This window comes from Colobus angolensis, unplaced genomic scaffold, assembly GCF_000951035.1.
Source record: "Colobus angolensis palliatus isolate OR3802 unplaced genomic scaffold, Cang.pa_1.0 Scaffold76, whole genome shotgun sequence".
Classification (NCBI taxonomy): Eukaryota; Metazoa; Chordata; class Mammalia; order Primates; family Cercopithecidae; genus Colobus; species Colobus angolensis.
In genome coordinates, this window is record NW_012121376.1 from 4,640,467 (window position 1) to 4,658,852 (window position 18,386).

Sequence of the window (18,386 nt, forward strand, 5' to 3'; positions counted from 1 at the left end):
AAAAAAAAAAAAAAAAATCCAATGACCCCCAAAATCTGTGATACCTGAAACTAAATCTAGTCAAAACTTCATGTACAAAAATGATATAATAGTTTTGTACCATATTCATGGACAAGGATGCTAACTAACCATGTCTGTAAATTCAATGCAACTGAAAATCTAACAGGACTCTCTTTGGGGGTGAATATAATGTGATCCTAAAATCCTTGGGGGAAAGCCATGGGCTAAAAACAGCTGAGCAGTAGCTGAGAAGGGGGGGTGGGTCAGCACAGGTCATGACTAACGGGCGAAGCCAGGCCCAGCAGGTGTGGGAGTGAGGCAGGGAAGACGGCGCCCTACACATTGCCAGGACAACTGGTTGGGTGGGAAAGATGCAGTTAAGATTTCTGCCTTACTCCATACACACAAACGAATCCTACGTGGAACAAGAAAAAGCCGAACTCATAGAAGAAAATACAGAAGAATAGCCTTAAAGCCTTGGGATATGGAAAGAATTCCCAACACCACACCAAAAAACCTGCAAAACCAGAAAAGATGGAAATATTTCATCTAGGAGAGTTTAAAAATAACTGTGTATTGTTTCTGGATATATACAAGTGCACTTAAAGAATAGTAACATGTAGTGGGGAGTGGTGGCCAATAAACTCAGATTCCACGGGAGGAGGAAAGGAAGTGAAATACAGGATTTGATGCCCTGGTTGTAGCTACATGGGCATTTGTTTTTAGTTTGGAGAATACTTTTCCAGACCGAGTTCTGCCAGGAGAAAAAAGGAAAAAAAAATTTTTTTTTTTGAGACGGAGTCTTCGCTCTGTTATCCAGGCTGGAGTGCAGTGGCGCGATCTCGGCTCACTGTAAGCTCCGCCTCCCACGTTCACGCCATTCTCCTGCCTCAGCCTCTCAAACAGTTGGGACTACAGGCGCCTGCTACCACGCCTGGCTAATTTTATGTATTTTTAGTAGAGACGGGGTTTCACTGTGTTAGCCAGCATGTTCTCAATCTCTTGACCTCGTGATCTGCCAGCCCCGGCCTCCCAAAAGTGCTGGGATTACAGGCGTGAGCCACCACGCCCGGCCAGAAAAATCCACTTTTCTAAGTATTTGAAGTGGTTGACATTCATAATCAAGTCTTTGTATTTGGTGATATTTATAACACTGTCACACGTGATAATAAAGAGTCCTCTAGGACATGTTAAATCAATTGCAGGTGGCTGTGGCCTGGCCCAGCTTTTGTCAAAGCACATACCCAGCAGTGCCCGTGCAGTAAGGATGGTGAGTGCAAAATGAAGGCTGGGTACCTCTGCTGTTCCCCCAAAGGGGCCTTTGCAATATCCTAGAGAAACTGAGGAACAGAGGCAGGAGGTGGTGTGCAGTATATAGGAGCATCAAATGCTGCAGCGCCCAGCTTCATGGCCCCACTCCCTGGCAGAGGAGTTGTGGCCTGAGTCCGCCTGGTGCTGTGGCTTCCCAGGAGGGTTGGCGTGCACATTCCCCGGTGGGATCAAAACATCCTGGGTATTCTGAGAGGCGGTGAGCCTTCAACTAAGCCTTTTGCCAGGAGCCCATCTTTAAGGTGCTTGGCTAAAGTAAAGGTAGCTGAAAACATGACGCACCCATTGGCCACAGAGCAATCCTTGCAGTGTGGGGAGCCTGTCACTGGGCTAGAAGCATGCTGGAGCAGTGACCAGGCCTAGCTGCCAGGGCTCAGCAAATCAACTAGGTCATCTACCAGGACCCTTACACGAAACAGGCCGACATCAGCACTGATGCAGCCCAGGGAACAGGGCCCACGTGAAAGATGGCAGGTGCCACCAGAGCTGGTATCGTGGTACTTGGATGCCCTAGCAAGACTGGCCTCAGGTTCCAGCATGGGACATCACCGCTCCCAGAAGCCAGAAGAAACTTCCCTTCCAGTATTCGTATCTACTGTGCCCCAGGACGCAGGAACAGTCCCCAGGCTGGCAGAGGTCTGCATGAACTCACCACTCAGATTCCTTTCCAAAGGTACTTTCCTGACCCCTCCCCGCTCTTCCCCAGCACCCCCATACCTTCTATGTGTTCCTGGTAAGCTTCAAAAATGGCCTCAATCCCTTGCCACTTGCGTCTTGGGGCTTCCTCATCATCTTCTCCATCTTCATCCTCCTCCTCTTCCTCCTCTTCCGAGTCCCGGTCCATCTCCTGGGTTGGGGGGCCCTGCCTCACAGTGGGGGGCTCCTGCTGCCCATTGTGCCGGGGTGGAGGGACGCGGCTGGAGGACTGCAGCTCGGGAATGTTGTAGTGGACGGACGTGTCAACCTTGTGGTTCTGCTCTGCGGACAGCACAGCCATGCTCCCTGTGGAGGGGACAGGGATTGTGTCAGTGTGTCGGGGAAAGGGACACCGGGCGCTGTCTCAGAAGGGAGCTGTGCCCTGCCTTTGGTGCAGAGTCAGCATGACTGCAGGGCTCCAGGGGCCAGTATGACACTGCGTAAAAAGGAGGGATCTAGCCCAAGACCTCTGGGCCACAGACCCAGCGTGAGAAAGTCTGAGACAGCCAGGAGACACCACAGCCCTGAGCGCTAGTTGATTCTAGTACATGGACCATTTTTGCTGAAATTCATCTCTGAGACTCCATTTTTTGTTTTGGCTGCCCCCGGTCCTCTGGGTAGCAGGCTGGAGAGAAATGGCCCAATCTCAGCTCACTGCAACCTCCCCTCCCAGGTTCAAGCAATTCTTCTGCCTCAGCCTCCATAGTGGCTGGGATTACACGTGTGTGCTATCATGCCTGGCTAATTTTTGCATTTTTAGTAGAAATGGGATTTCGCCATGTTGGCCCAGGCTGGTTTTGAACTCCTGACCTCAGGTGATCTGCCCACCTTGGCCCCCCAAAGTGCTGGAATTACAGGTGTGAGCCACCGCGCCTGGTGCTGCTCCATCTCTTTGAGCTTGGTCTATAGTTGGCCCTCAGCAGACACCAGCCCGTCCTCTCACAAGGCATGGGTGTGTCGGTCCCTAGGCATAAGGGGGCTCTGCCCTCTCCCAGGAGTCAGCCCCATTGTGCCCTGTTTCAAGATGGCGTGCCCCCTCTCATGGCATGGTCCGGTAGGTGACATCCTCAAGGGCACACCTGGCTTCCTGTGTGGATGGCAGCCCCTGGTGGGGCCTGAGACCAGCCCAGTCAGTACAGTGACTTGGCTCAAATTGGTACAGCAGTTTTGTGGGATTCCACCCCACCCACAAATATTTCTAATCTGAAGCTGGCTGAATCCAAAGACATGGAACCCATGGATCCAGAGGGCTGGCAGTGACATCTTTAGATACCACGTCTACCCTGAGGACTGGCGGCCATCTGCATCTGTGTCTTGAAAAACATGATTCTTTCAAATGAATGCAGGTAAAAATCCACTCAAGTGCTCTTCCCTGCCTTTGGGGAATCTTTTTTAATCTCTGCAAAAACCAGTGCCTGCTGGTGTTCACTCCTTTACCTCTTACCGATCGATGAGTCCCTGCTCACAGCACAGCATCAGCACTGGTGCCTACAGTGCTTTCCACCTATGAGTTCAGGTTTTAGAGCTTGGAGTAAAACAAACATGGTTTTGGCATAATAATGAAATTATTTTCTTCTGGTGATTGGAGTTTATAAAAACTTGTGCCCACGGCTGAATGGCTGTGGCGCTCAGGGACTTGAGCCAGCCTCAACCATTGCTGAGAGCCGAGAGGGGACTGGCAGCCTCATTACCTTTATGCTTCTGCAGGGCCTTCTGGGTGGACTGCAGCACTGACTCGTGGAACTGATGTGCAAACTCTTCTGCCACAAAGGGCTCCCACGGCTTGCTCTTCCCATTGGTGCTGTGGGACAGCGGCACAGGAATGTCCTTGGATGCAGCGCCCCGGATGTAGTGAAGCATGCTCAGGCTCTTCTTGCCTCCAGGGGCCTCGCTCAGCCTGGCCTTCTCCCCGCTGGCAGGAGCTAGCTCCTGGACTCTCGACAGCTCCTGGGGCCGAACCTGTTCCAGCTTCCCAGGCTCCGTGGCCTTTGGGATGTCAGACAAGGAAGCAGCAACACCCACCGGCTTCTCCACATCCAGAGAGGCTTGCTGAGTGGCTGGTTCTTTTAGAGACAGAAAGTGAAGGAAAATGTTAAGAAATGCAAGTTAACAGGCTGAGTGTCCATCACGCAGATCCTGATCTCTAGAGCTTACACTTAAAGACCTAGTGCAAAGAACCAAGACCCGGGGAACATTTAAATAACCGCCACACACATGGCTATTCTCTGAAGACGGCAGGGTGTTTAGTGGCAAGTCCATCCTTTGAAAGATGTCCCAAGAAGAAAAACAGATCCACAGGAAGAAGGAAGTCCCCCAGCCACGGGGATGGTAGGAGGTATTCAGTCCAACCGGACAAGAGTGTGTGAGGAGTCGAGAACTGGGATGAACTGTCAAGATTCCCTGTGACATTTGACAGGGCAGAGGTCAGCCAGAGATGTAAGAGGAGGAAAGGTGTGGCAGCAGGTGCCAGCGGGGCCCAGAGGGCAGAGTGAGGAAGACAAAGATTCAAGAAGAGAGCCAGGGCAGCCAGGCTAGTGGCAGGACCAGGCTGTGGGCACCAAGGCTGGAGCACGCCCTCCCTCCTGGGATGGTACCACTGGATTGGCCTTCATGTGAGCCTCTGTGCCATAACTGAAGGACAACGGTTACTATGACCACAGTGACCACCAAATAGAGCGCCACAGAAGCCAGACCCTCCCCTCAACTCAGAGCCCGTCTTCGAACTGACGTTCCATCCCAATGACTGCCACAACTGTGCAAGAATGGTGCGCTTGTAAGAAGAATGGAAGAAGACAGTCTGCAGGAGGCCACATTCACGTGAGACCTCAAGTGGATGCCTGAGCCTGGGCAGCCCATGGGATGGTCCTGGGTGGTGGCAGGTGGGGCTATCCTTCCCTTACCACTCAGGGAGACGGCAGGACTGTCCCTCGGAGAGTTTGTCAAGGAGTCGGCCACTGCTGCTGACAGTGCCTTCTGCTTCATGGCACGGAGCATTTCAACAAGTCTCTCTTTGTCTATGAGAAAAGCAGCCTGAGATTAACGAGCCAGTTGCGTCATGTTTTGGAGAGGACAGCAGGATTCTAGCCGAGCCTTGATGGGCAGGTAAAGCACTAAAGCCCGAAAAACCAAAAGCAGGTGCGATGGGGCAGGCCCATAAGCCCAGATTGCTCTTGGCATCACTACACAATGTCTCAGATGTGCTCCAAAGACCGCTGTCTGTGCGGTGGTTACACCTGTGTGAATCACCGTGCCCACGGACCTCGGAGGTGATGTGTGAGGACATATTCTTATTTCAAGTCAGAAAACGTGGCCCCAACACAAAGAAATGCCCCAAAGGCCCAGGCCTGGCCTCTGAGGCAGAGTGCCTTCTCCTCACCCACTCCTACCATTACTGCCACTTCCTGAAAAGGAAAGATGACCCCATGATGTTCCATGCAGCGGATTCCTGATGTCACCCGGCCCTTCTTGACTGTGAAACTCAAGGGCTGCATCGCCCTTAATTTTTTTCCTCCAAAAATTCAGCCAGGTAAAAAGATGCTTTGTATCTAGGGAACGGGGCTGGCATTCAACACATCACTAGCCCGTTAAGAGAAAGGGAAAACTACTGACTGGTTAAAAGCAGAGAATAAATGGATACACCCTGATCAACACCCTGAAGCTGCTCAAGGTCCAAGAAGTAACTGCTTTTCTTCAACTTTCTCCCAGAGAGGAGGCCAGAGGTCCATGAGGACTTGGAGGCACGCATAAGGTCAGGGCCAGGAACGTCAACATCTGGGCACCAAGCTGGCCTGCACTGCAGGCCAAGGAAGCCAAAACCCTGAGCAGGTGTTGTGGCTGCATTGTTTCTTGTGCTGTATGGATTGTAGCCCAGAGGGTCTGTCTCAACATGGCCCTATGTGGCCAGACTGAACTAGAAGCACCTTTCAAGGCAAGCCATCCGCTCAGTGTGTGCTGCCCTGCTTGGCAGCCCTTTCCCAGGCCTCCAGCCACTGGGACACAAGACCCAGCAGACCACCTAAGCAGTCCAGCAAGAGGAAAAGTCCGCAGCAGATGAACCTGGAACACCTGGTACCTCGCCTCATGCCTGGTGCAGTCACTGGAGCACTCGGCTCAAAGAGCGCCTTCTCGGGCGCTGGGAGATAGATGAGTAACAAGGGTAGTCCTCAGCTCAAGATGGTGGGGCTCTCAGAGCAGCCAGGTAAGGCTGCTGTGGAGGGCTTGTAAGAACAGAGAGGCTGTTCCTGGGAGCCGGGAGGAGTAAAGGGGCAGCCTCAAGCTGAGTGATCCCAGATCCTGCTTGGAGTCCACTGGCCCCACCCGCTGCTTCAGAAACCCACTTCCACCCCAGTGAGCCCCCACCTTCCTACCCGGCGAGGCCCTACCTTTTCTCTTCTCGGCGCTGATGTGGGTCAGGTTGAAGATGGTCAGGAACTTCTTCTTTTCTTCAAAGTTGGGACTGTTGTTCATCTCGTCAGGGCTGTAGCGGGTGGACAGCGCCAGTCTCGGTGAAGGCGTCTGCCGCTTGCTCTGAATTGTTGGGGGCGATGGGCTTCTCTCTCTCAACATCCGCCGCCGCTTCCTCCGCTTCTGGGCCACCAATTCCTCCTTCTGCTGTTGGGTGGTCAAGCCAAAAAGTTGCAAAAACTCTAGCTTCTAGATTGGGAAAGAAAACAAATGACTTTGAAGCCACTGGCAGTGGTATGCTTTCACTGTCCCGGGGTCCCCTCCTGGGGTCCTCGAAGTGTGTGCCATGGCTGGCTGTGCCCGGAGGCAGAGGAGCTTGCTGGGGCGAACCCGCCAGGACTTCTGGAGGAACCTGGCAACAGTGGGGTGGACTGCGGGGTGTGGACGCTAGGACCGAGAGCCCAGCCCAGAGCATGTCCGTGGGGAGGAGAGCCCAGTACCTCGGAGGACGTGTCCAGTTTGAGGGGCGGCTGCTCGGCCACGCAGCGGAGGTGGGCCCTGACCTCCTCCTCGTCGCTCTCATCATAAGAGTCATCGAGGTCATAGTAGTACCCTGAGGGAGACATGGTTGTACCGAACCGGACAAAGAACCTGCATCTGTCCAGCGGACATGCCAGCAGGGGCTCATGTGTGCAGACCACCTATCAGGCCAGGCCTGCTGGCACCTGAGCACCCTGAAGGCCAGTTCCTTTCAACCGAGGTGGAAAGCAACATTAGCCCGGTCCTGGGCTTTGCAGGACCGCAGGCATGAGGCTTCCCTGGGCTCCATGGCTCCCAGAGGCCTCCAAGTGGCTGGGTGGTCCCCTGGGCTGACAAGACCTCCCTCCTCCCCGTGGCAGGGAACCACTGATACAGGCCTGGGGCTGTGTCCACAGCAACACAGGACTGATTGTGCACACACACTCCCCCATGCTGTGGCCACCTGAGTCCATCCCCTGGGAGGGGACAGGCACACACAGGCCTGTGCTCTCGAAGGCACAGAGAACAACAGCAGAGCCCCTTGCCCAGGGGCACTGGGGTGTTTCCCTCCTCCTTTACAAAGTGAGCAGGGGAGAGAAACTCGGCTGGGCGCTCCATCCAGCCTAGACCAACAACCAGGAAGACTGCCTGTGCCCCAGCTTCTACTGAAGAGAAGGCTGAGCTCAGCACTGGACGGGACCCGAATGTTCAGAGTCAGGAATGAAACTGGACTGGAGCCCCTGCTCCGCTCCTCACACCCAGGCCTGTTCGGTTGCTCTTCCTGGCTCTCTGGAGAACTCAGGGAGCTGCTGGCTGAGGACTCCCTGCCCCAGGCAGAAACAGGAATGAAGTGCCTGACCTCCTACGCTGACCCAGGACAGCGCCAGCTGCTGCCTCCTCACCCCTTGGCCCACCTGCTGCAGCTGGTGACAGCAGCCCCATATGTGGAGCCCCCGCTGGGCCAGGGCTGGCTCTCCTGTTATGCTGCACTATTAATATTTAAAACTATCTTATTAGCCTTCAGCTCATCACTTATTCATCGTGCTTGTCTGTGGAACTGTCTTTACAGGCGGGCTTTGATTTGGCTTTTCGGGACAATTTGCATCGAGGCAGGACAGGCACAGGGATTAGGGTCTGCCTCCCCTACAGGGGTGTCATGTTGCTACACAGAAGCCAGTGCACTTGCCACCTGGGGCCTGGGACTACCCCAGGCAGAAAGCAGGAGTGGACAGAGGGGCAGGGGGCTGGCGTGCAGGCTCCCCGTCCCCACTGTGCAGCTCTCCCTGAGCAGGTTGGGGTCTGTGGGGAGGCAGACCTTTCTCCTGGGCCTCCCGCCGCCTGCGCTCCTCCAGGTCCAGCTTGCTGACCAGCCTCCGGCGCTGCTGCAGGAACTCATCATAGATGTAGGCGGGGTCGGGGGCCCGTGGCGCTGGGGGCCGGTAGGGCGAGCCAGGCTTCAGGGGTCCACTGAGCTCCCCGAAGGTGGCCGCCTGTGGGAGGGAGGCTCGCTGCTGGCCCAGGATGGTCTGGGTGGACTTCTCGAGCTCAGCCAGGAAGGGCCCAGGCCCGGGCGGGAAGGGCTGGTGCTCCAGGCTCCCTCCCTCTCGTGGTGGCGGCGGAGGTGGTTGGTACTTGTCCAGGGGGGCAGGCTCACGCTTCCGTGGCCCCTCCTCTGCTTTCTCTGGGCAGAAGACCCGCTCCACCTTCACCAGTGGCACGGCTGCCTGGCGGCTGGGCTCAAATGCAGTCGGATGGCTGTGCACAGAGTGGCTCTCGGCCCGCCGCGTCTCCAAGGTGTTGTCCATCAGGGACACGGGGTTCCAGAGGGCCGTGGGTGCAGCATGGAGCTGGGGCTTGGGTGAAATCAGAGGTGGTGGCCCCCCAAAGTGCTGCGGAGGGTCGCGGCCACCTGGCTCGTGACGGTTTGGTCCTGGCCTAGGGAGTGAAATGAGCCCGTCAGTGAGGGAGACAAGACCCTTCAGCCACCCACAGGCTTCCCCGGCTGCCTGCCGCTCCTAAGATGACCTGGATGGCACAGCCCCTTACAGAGCCAGTGCCAGCGGGGCTGCAGGGAGGGGGCACATGCTCCACCCCAAGGATCATGGTTTCTGTCCTTCATTTCTTTTTTCTTTTTTTTTTTTTTTAAGCTAATACGGTGAAACCCCGTCTCTACTAAAAAATACAAAAAAACTAGCAGGGCGAGGTGGCGGGCGCCTGTAGTCCCAGCTACTTGGGAGGCTGAGGCAGGAGAATGGTGTAAACCCAGGGGGCGGAGCTTGCAGTGAGCTGAGATCCGGCCATTGCACTCCAGCCTGGGCGACAGAGTAAGACTCCGTCTCAAAAAAAAAAAAAGATATAAAGACTCGGCTGGGTGCAGTGGCTCATGCTGTAATCCCAGCACTTTGGGAGGCCAAGGTGGGTGGATCACAAAGTCAGCAGTTCGAGACCAGCCTGGCCAACATGGTGAAACCCCGTCTCTACTAAAAATAGAAAAATTAGCCGGGCATGAAGGCGGGCGCCTGTAATCACAGCTACTCTGGAGGCTGAGGCAGGAGAATCACTTGAACCCAGGAGACGGAGGTTGCAGTGAGCTGAGACTGTGCCATTTCCCTCCAGCCTCAGCGACAGAGCAAGACTGTCTCAAAAAAGAAAAAAAAAAGACTCACTCTGTCACCCAGGCAGGAGTGTAGTGGGGCAATCTCAGCTCACTGCAACCTCTGCCTCCCAGGTTCAAGCAGTTCTCCAGCTTCAGCCTCCCAAGTAGCTGGGATTACAGGTGTGCGCCACCACGCCCATCTAATTTTTTCTATTTTTAGTAGATGGGGTTTCATCATGTTGGCCAGGCTGGTGTCGAATTCCTAACCTCAAGTGATCCAACTGCCTTGGCCTCCCAAAGTGCTGGGATTACAGGAGTGAGCTAGCATGCCCAGCCCTCCAACACCTGCGGCAGGTGTGTGCAGGCTGTTCCAAGAGGACAGGGAGGCTCCCAGCCTAAGCTGCTAGGGAAGGCAGAGACCCTCTCAGGCCTGGGACAGACCCAGTTTTGGTCGAGTTTCCTACCTGCTTGCCTGAATTCCCCTAAGGGCAAGCGCTCATCCTCACTTTCCATGGGGAAACCCACATATGCTGGGCTGTGGCCCTGCCACCAGCACCCTCCTCCTGCTGTGCCTTGTAGGGACACAGGGCAGGCTGGCCACCTTCACAGGGTGAGTACTCCTTCCTCCTCACTGTCCCTGCAGGCAGCCACGAGAGAGCCTTCCAGTGCCTGCCCAGAGCCAAACCCACTGTGAAATGGAGATCCTCCCAGTCAGTATGGGGCCTGTGCCGAGACTGCCCCCCAGTGGCCCCTGTTAGAACTGTGGCGACCCGAAGTGTCCCGTGGCAGAGGCCACAAAGTGTCTTCAAGGACCCAGGCTAAGGCCTGCTGAGGCAGGGAGGGAACAAAGGGATTTCTAACATCAGAACCCTTCCATTAAACAAGAAGCTGCCCCTTAGTTGCACTAAATGACTTGTTTCTTCAGTGCAATTAAAACAAGATTTAATCTACTCAAAGGCCTATTTTTAATATTGTTTTTCCAAAGTTTATTTTTAAGAGATGGATCTCGCTGTGTTACCCAGGCTGGAGTGCAGTGGCTATTTACAGGAGCAATCCCACTACTGATCAACACGGGAGTTTCGACATGCTGCACTTCCGAACTGGCCTGGTTCACCCCTCCTTAGGCAACCTGGTGGTTCCCCCGCTCCCAGGAGGTCACCATACTGGTGCTGGATTTAGCTTGGACACCCAGTGGGTATAGTACACGACAGCCCAGAACTCCCGGGCTCAAGCGACCATCGACCTCGGCCTCCAGAGTGGCTGGGACTACAGACATGTGTCACCGTGCCTGGCTATCTTTCTGTTTTTTAAAGGGAGATATACTCACAGGATGTCTGGACCAATACTGCACAGTGACCCTGGGCAAGGCTTGAGGGGAAGGAAGAGGCAGAGGCCGTGGCAGGCACGTGGCCAGGCTCAGGGATCTGTAGCCTGCCCGGGGGGCCCCGTTTAAACACAGCCACGAAGGCTCTTCCCTAGTTATTCCAGACTCCAGGCCAAGGGACAAATCCGATGCTGCTGTCCCTCTTAGCAGAATACCACAGGGAACCACAGGAAGAAGCTGTGTCTTAAGTAAACAGCAAAGGAATAAAACCTGCAGGAAATAAACATCTCATGTGCCACCACAAGCACTGAACAGTTTTCTAGCGTGGAGCATGAGGGTCCTGTCAGGTCCCCAAGTTCCCAATGCGGTAAAGCCGCGTGTGCAGCCGGCCACAGGGAACCACCGCAGCCAGGGGAGACCCGGCCGGGGTCAGGCCCTGCTTCCCATCATGCCCCCGGTCCTAATGGGGCAGCTACACTGGCTGGAAGCAGTCCATGGGTGGACAAAGTCACAACACCTGTGCTGGGGCCCTGGGGAGCCCTGAGGAAGAAGATGCCTAACAGGAGTCAGGGCACCCTGATGTTACCAGGCCATGCCAGATGGGAGCTGGCTGCCCTCAGTCCTCTGGGTAGCAGGCAAGGCTGAGTCTGAGAGGCCTCGGGGACTGGGAGAGGCAGAAGCGACCTCACTTCCGCCGTGCCGGGCAGCGTGAGCCACAGAGGGACTCAGCTGTGGCCTGGTGACAGTCACCCCCAGTCGGCCCTGATCACTGCGGGTACATTCCCTCGCTGCCCTACTGGATAGCGGAGGCGGGCAGAAGGGAGGACAGGTTGTAAACCGCAACGCGCTTTCGTCCCAGAGCCCAAGGGTTTCTTCTCCCAGGACAGCACCACAGCCTTGAGAGCTGGAAAGATGCTCAGAAATCATCCTATCCACCCTCCTTTGTGGACAGTTGAGGAAAGTGACGCTCAGGGAACAGAAGCAGTGTCCCTAGGTCCCTGAGCTGGGCCTGGAACAGAACGATGGAAGCCTGGCAGGTCATCCCCACCAACTCTGGCTGAGGGTCTTAGCTCAGCCCTTCAGAGTGAGCCCTGGGGGGATATGAGGTGGGGGCCTGGGACCAGCACAGCCCCAAGGCAGGTATCCCAGGGCAGGCAGGAGCAGGGAGGCCTGGGGGCACTGGGTCCCAGCTCAAAAGACCTGTCTGCAGCCAGGGTCCCAAGGACCACCACACAGGTTCCTGGGAAATGCTTTATAAAGGGCTAAAAAATGGGCATGTGTTTTACTATTACTACAAAAGCAATAAAACTCATTTTTTCCCTTAAAATCAAAAGGTGTCTCCTCCTTGTTAATAAAAAAAAAAAAAAAAAAAAAAAAGTCCAGGCTCAAAAGCAGAGGAAGATGGAGAGAACAGGTATTACTAGTAATTAAAGCTTCCACCTTGCAGTCTTCATCTGCTGTGAATGGCCTCCTGGGAACTGGGCCAGGCTGCGTGGGCAGGGCCCTGGCTCTCAACATGGACTTGACTGGTCTCTTTACTTACTGGTGGGGATCCCTTTGAGCAACCTATTTCCTTCCTCAGCCTCAGCTTCCCCATAGACAAGACAGGCATTATAACGTGAAGATGAAAGAACAGAAATGAAAGAGGCAGAAATGCTGGGGCAGGATGTCGGGCAAACAGGAGGGGCTCCATACACGCTGAACAAATCGGAACGTGAAGGATCATCCCTCCTTCCTTCCTGGGGCTCACTGACCTGGTGGTGCTCTCTGGCCTGTGCTCCGCCTCCACCGGCACCGGGGGTCGGCCCATGTCCAGGTGCTGTTCTAGCACTTGCTGCCGGAACTCCGACACCTGAGACTGCCGGTCCTCCTTCTCCTGCCGCAGCCGCCGCTGTCGCGCCAGCCACTTCTCCTCCTCGTTGGTGCGCTGGATCAGCAGGGCTGTGGCAGCACTGCTGCTCGGCAGAGAGAAGATGCCGTGGTTGGAGATGAGGCTGGGCACCGTGTGGTGTGGGGTGGGCACCGGATGCAAGGGGTGTTGCACAGGCTTGGGTGCCTGCAGGCCGGCATCCTTCAGCTTCTCTGTGGGGGGAAACGCAGGCGAGCAGGGTCTCAGTCACGTGGGCCAGCAAGCTCCCTTCCCATCTTCTCTCACCCAACTGCCCAGAGAAACCAGAGCCCTTCCAAAGAGTTCTTCTCGCAGCCAGAACCAACATATTCAAAAGGGGCCCTATGGGAGCTTTCGAGAAGCATGTCTTGTCCTTGGAAGGAAACGCTCCGTGCTGGCTGGCACAACTCTTGCCCAGCCAGTGCGGTGCCAGAGCCAGCTCACACTGGCTCAAAGAACAGACTATTAAATTTCCGGGAAACATGCAAAAGCCGGTTGTTATGACTAAATAATTGTTTTGTAAACTTACAACGAAATAAATGATGTTAAAATCAACAGAGCACTCAAAACTTATCCCTTCCTAATGCCGTGGCCACATTTCACAACTGTCCTCCTGGGGTCACCTACATCCAGTGTCTGTATCACGTGCCAACATGCCTCTGCTCCCTATTCCATGTTCAGCCACGCCAGGCAGGGTGAACGCAGTTGGGGAACATTTATACCACGGCAACCGGCAGGTGCTGTGATTCAGGGCTCCTCCCCGCAGGTGGCTGAGACCTTGCCCAGCACAGCCCACCCATGCCCAGGCACCTGCTCGGGTTGGGGTCAGCTGCTCCGAGGGCTTTCCCCGCTCCTCAGTGGTATGGCCACGCAGCCCATGCAGCTCGGCCACAGGCAGGAAGGCGGGCTCCAGGGCCTTGGCGGCCAGCAGCTCCTTCTCCCGGGCCCGCTGCTCCCGCTGGCGCTCCAGCTCGCGCTCCTTCTCACGCTCACGCTCCTTCTCTTGCTCGCGCTCCTTCTCGCGTTCGCGCTCACGTTCCTTCTCCCGCTCGCGGTCAGCCTCACGCTCACGCTCCCGCTCCCGCTCCCGCCTTAGCTCCTCATCCATCTGCAGCCTGCAGCACATGGAAAGAGTTGGGGGCTCTGCTGCACCAGGAGCAAGAGAGGGACCTGGGGCAGGCCCTTTAAAAGCATAACCAGGAAGGAGCCAGGGCACTAATCCAAATAGCGACGGGAGGTGAGCAGGGTTTCACTGGTGCAGGAAGAACTTAAGGTCCATACAATCAAAGCAGCTTACAAAACCCCCAAGCACCCCCGAGAGCTCCTCGGCCTGCAGGTTTACTGCAGGAGACCACGGCTACCGAGACAGGCACTATTTCAGAGCACAGAGCCCGAACAATCATTGTCCCACTCGGCAGGTGGACAAACTGTGAGGACAGGCGTGGCCAAGGAGTCCAGTCAGGTTCCAGCCCAGGTTTTCTGCCCGGCTGCCATCAAGGGACAGGGAGGGCAGAAGGGCTCCTCGGCCCGAGACACACTTACCTCTCCGCACTGAGGCCGGACATGCGCTCCGAGTGCAGCGCTGCCAGGGATGAGTGGGAGAGCTCGGGGGGGTAGCGGACCCCGGAGAGGTGGAGGTGCATCGCTGATGGGTGCAGCGGGGGCAGGGAGCTGGGGGTAGGGATGGGGTAGAACGGGGACCTCAGGGCGGACAGGCAGTAGGAGTCATCCATCCTGTGTGGAGAAGACAGGGCCATGAGCAGCAAACAAACCAAGGGGAAGAACCAGCCCTGTTGACAGGTGTGCCTCGGCCAGGTACACACACCTGCCTGAGCGTGGGGAACGTGGCAAAATGGCTGGGGGTGAAGACCATGCCTGCTGCTAGCCCCAAAGTCCCTCAATGCCGGAGGCTGCTAGGTGCCGACAGCTTGGGGTTCCAAGGCGCTGCTTGCCACTTCCCTTGGCTCAGCAAGACGAGCACAGAGCGGTCAAGTGCCCAGGCCCTTCCAAGCCTGGCCAGCAGGCTGGGCTGCCCTGATGGGGGGCGGTCTATGTCATGACTACGGGCCCCTCTGACTAGGATGTGCAGGCTTCTCCATGGACCCAGGCCGTGCCACAGTGCCACTGGGCTCTCCTGCTACCTGGCAAAGCATCGCTCCTCCAGAGCAGGGTAAAGCCCTGCTCTCTTAACAGTGACTCGCTGTCAGTGGACCCTCAGTGAGAAGGGGAGGAGCCAGGGATGACAGCACAGTCACCAAGGGGGACTGTCTACCAGGAGGGGACCCCTAATAGGCCATCAGGGCTGAATGTGGGCTCAAAGCTGGGGACAATTTCAGGGGCTACTCTAGACACTCTCCTCGGAGCCTGGCCCCCAGGTCGTAAGAAACACCTTCCCCGTCAGGTTCCGTCTTGCCAGGAACAGACCAGCACCCACGTGAGACGGTGCACGGGGACGCCTCACCTGAAGGCCGGGTGGGGGAAGGGGTGTGGGGCCAGGTAGCTGGGGTGGTAGTAGGCTGCAGCAGTGGCCGGGTCCAGGCCGAGGGGAGGCAGCGAGGACATGCGGAGGTCGTCAGTGGTGTGGTAGGGCCGGAAGCTTCTCAGGTAGTCCTCGGTCACGGTGCTGGGGGGCACCACGTGGTGCACAGGCCGCTGGAGGCTGCAGGCAGGGACAGTGGGCAAGGACAGGTGAGTGGAGACCTGCTCCCGCGTGGGGGGATGGCTAACCTCCCTGCATCGCGCCTGGCACTCAGTCGGCACCCAGACTCCTGGCACCCAGAACGAGGACGGGGCTTAAGCAGTGGGGGAGCGAGCTGCCACCGCCACCGCCACCTCAGTGTGGAGAGGCACAGACAGGGCTGCAGTCCCCAGAGCTGAGCGGCCGACGACCATCTGGCAGACACAGCCTCATCTGTGTAGACTGCAGGCTGCCTGGTGATCCAGACCCTGAGCGCTATGTCCCCACCTGGCCGCCTCACCGAAGTCCCCGCCGCCCAACTTACTTGAGTGGTGGGAAGCGGGAATCCTGCACAACCGAGCTGGGGGAGAGGCCGAAGGGGTAGGGGGTGCTGAGCAGGTGCGAGGGGATGGCTGGGCCCCCTGCCTTCTCCTGGGGGAGCGGGGGCTCCACAATGAGGCGTTCCCGACCTCCACTGCTGCTCCTGGAGCCGGCGTCCTGTGGGAGGAGAGCATCCGGTCAGGGCGTAAGCCTGGTATAGGCCACTGTCCACAGGACAGAGCCAGGTCTCCTGACTCACGGGAAGGCTCTAGATTTAGTTCATGTTCTAGAAGCATCCTTTCCCTAAGGCTTTCTACACAAAACATGGTGCATGTGGCGTGGGAAGCAGTCTCGGGGCCTGTCTCCCTCCCTGGGCCACCTCAGTTCAACAGAAGAACTAGAACCACCCCCCTCACCCAGAACCACAATGTGCGCAGGTGAAGGATGCAGGGTGGCAGGGGCTCCTGCCTCCACCGTCGCTGGTGTGGACGTCCAAAGGTCACACCAGACGCACACCAGGGCAAGCAGACGCTGTTGGCACCCAGCATGCCATGAAGCGAGTGCCACGATGTAGCCAAGACGTCAACAGCACTGACAGCTGCCCACCTGACCTCAGATGTCCTGGCCCCAGTGCCCACGTGGAGGGCAGAGGCCATAGGAAGCTGGCACTGCCCCCGGGCTGAAGGTGCTGGTCTGCCCCCAACCAACTCCTGCGGTGGCCCTGGCCCTGAAGTCCACGAGAACAGGCAGCAGCTGGGCCCTGACTGGCCAGCTGGGGTACTGGCCTTCACACACACAGTGGGGCAGGGAAGGCGACAGCTCGCCTGTCCCAGGCTCCTGGACAGACAGTGGACCTGGGTGTAGCTGGGAAGGTGGCCCAGAGGACTCAAATGAGGGGTCTGCTTTAGGCACAAAGCAGGAGGAGGCAGTGGCCCAAGGCCCACCTCTCTGGCTGAGGTCCCTGCCAAGTCCAAGGAAAGGCCGTGCCACCCCCAGCCACACACAGACCACCCTGCACACCCATCCATACGGTGTCCAGCCCGGAGAAACCAGAGCGTGAAAAGGTCTTGCTTGTTCCTGTTATTCGTGTGACTGAGCGGGAGGCAGAGCAGGGTTCAGGGCCGCCCAGATGGGGGCTGTGCTCTAGACTCTGGATGGCTGCCAACCCAGGTGTCAGTCTGTCACTGGGGCAGCCACTCTCAGCCGCAGCATCTCCTCCATGTGGGGACAGCACTGCCCAGGCCTACCCTGACCTGGGGGTATCTGAGGGCCATGGCCCCGCTGGCCCCTCCGAGCTTCCCAGGGATGCAGAGTCACGGGAACCCGGCCCTTCCTCACGTTCCATGTGGCCATGTCAGGTAACGACTGCTGATCGGCGGGCCGCGGTCCTGAAGAGCACCAGCCCCGCTCTGCCTCCCTGAGCCACAAAATGCCAAGCACCCAAAAAACAAGGAGGCTGTGGCCGTCTCCCCACAAAATCAGCAGGAATGATGGCCCAGGGGCTCCGAGACCTGCCCCAGCCCCTCTTCCTGGGCCCATCCATCTTCACGGCGGCAGATGGTGGCCCGGCAGCAGCACATGGCACCCGCGCAGAGGCAGTGCAGGCAGCCCCGGCTGGCGCCTCCCCCACTCTCCACCCTCCAGGAGACAGTCAGCGAGGATTAATTGGAGGAGCTGCTGCCACCGCCGCCTGGAATCTTCAATGAGAGGCAGCATCTGCTCCCTTCCCACGGGCTGAGCTCCAGCCCCCCTTCTCTGCAGGGTCCTTCTGGGTTCACGACCTCTGACCTGCCTTTCCAGGGTGCTGGTCTCGAGGGTGGGAGGTACACATGGGCACTGACGCCCTGCGTGGGGCCGGGAACTTCCTATTGAGGGGCCAGCGCCTGGTCTTGGGGTCTCCAGCCTGTGTCAGCAACCGGTGTAGTGGGGGAGTGGCCGAAGGGCCAGCCTGACCTTGGGCCATCCTGTCATGCCTCGTGCACACGTCAGTGGCATGTGCCCATCATAGCACCTGCTCAGAGGTCAGCGGAGTTGATGGCGCAGCTGTGCACGGGCATGCAGTGGATGCACCAGCAGGGTGGGAGCCTGGACATGGCAGGTGCATCGCCAAGCTTGCCCGTCTACCCCAGCCCCGTGAGGCCATTTCCAGGCTTGGCTTCTAGATCCTGCCTCACGCCCCTACCCTACCTGGCACAGGGCCAAACATCTGAGGAATGGAGCACGAAGCAGCAGCCCTGTCCCCAGGGCTTGGGATGGACTGAACGAGACTGAGTGGCCCCTGGCCCCCCAGCATCCAGGTAGCACACCCCAATGAACACCAGGCCCAAAGCTAATGGGCCTTTGAACTCCCAGAAAGGGACCTCACTTGCTCAGGCACCCGGGGGACCTGGACTCCCCCTCCCAGGCTGGTGGTGAGGCCTCCAGGCCAGGAGGGAGACGATAGCCAAGGAGCTCAATCATCACCCAGCCCTGGGTGGCCAGGGTCAGAAGAGGGCTGGAGGACAGACCCGACCCGAGGACGGCACCCAGCCCAGGCCTGCCGCCCTCCTCCGCATGCTGCCCGCGTCGCGGGCCGGGTCAAACGGCAGAGCACAGGGCCCCAGCCGCCCCGCCACAAGGAGGGGCCTGTCCT

The 18,386-nt window shown here is 57.4% G+C and overlaps 1 protein-coding gene across 3 annotated transcripts in view; it reads right to left on the reverse strand.

Moving 5' to 3' along the window:
- Positions 1-18,386, reverse strand: part of GSE1 (Gse1 coiled-coil protein) — a 312,635-nt gene that overhangs the window by 9,557 nt on the left and 284,692 nt on the right. For all 3 annotated transcript variants that reach the window (XM_011928051.1, XM_011928052.1, XM_011928053.1), the window contains 11 exons: positions 15,759-15,931; positions 15,218-15,415; positions 14,299-14,490; positions 13,567-13,871; positions 12,623-12,950; positions 8,264-8,883; positions 6,930-7,042; positions 6,408-6,678; positions 4,926-5,039; positions 3,717-4,088; positions 2,047-2,331 (listed from right to left, as the gene is read on the reverse strand). In XM_011928051.1, coding sequence (XP_011783441.1) covers positions 2,047-2,331; positions 3,717-4,088; positions 4,926-5,039; positions 6,408-6,678; positions 6,930-7,042; positions 8,264-8,883; positions 12,623-12,950; positions 13,567-13,871; positions 14,299-14,490; positions 15,218-15,415; positions 15,759-15,931 — 2,971 coding nt within the window. The remainder of the gene's footprint in view (positions 1-2,046; positions 2,332-3,716; positions 4,089-4,925; positions 5,040-6,407; positions 6,679-6,929; positions 7,043-8,263; positions 8,884-12,622; positions 12,951-13,566; positions 13,872-14,298; positions 14,491-15,217; positions 15,416-15,758; positions 15,932-18,386) is intronic.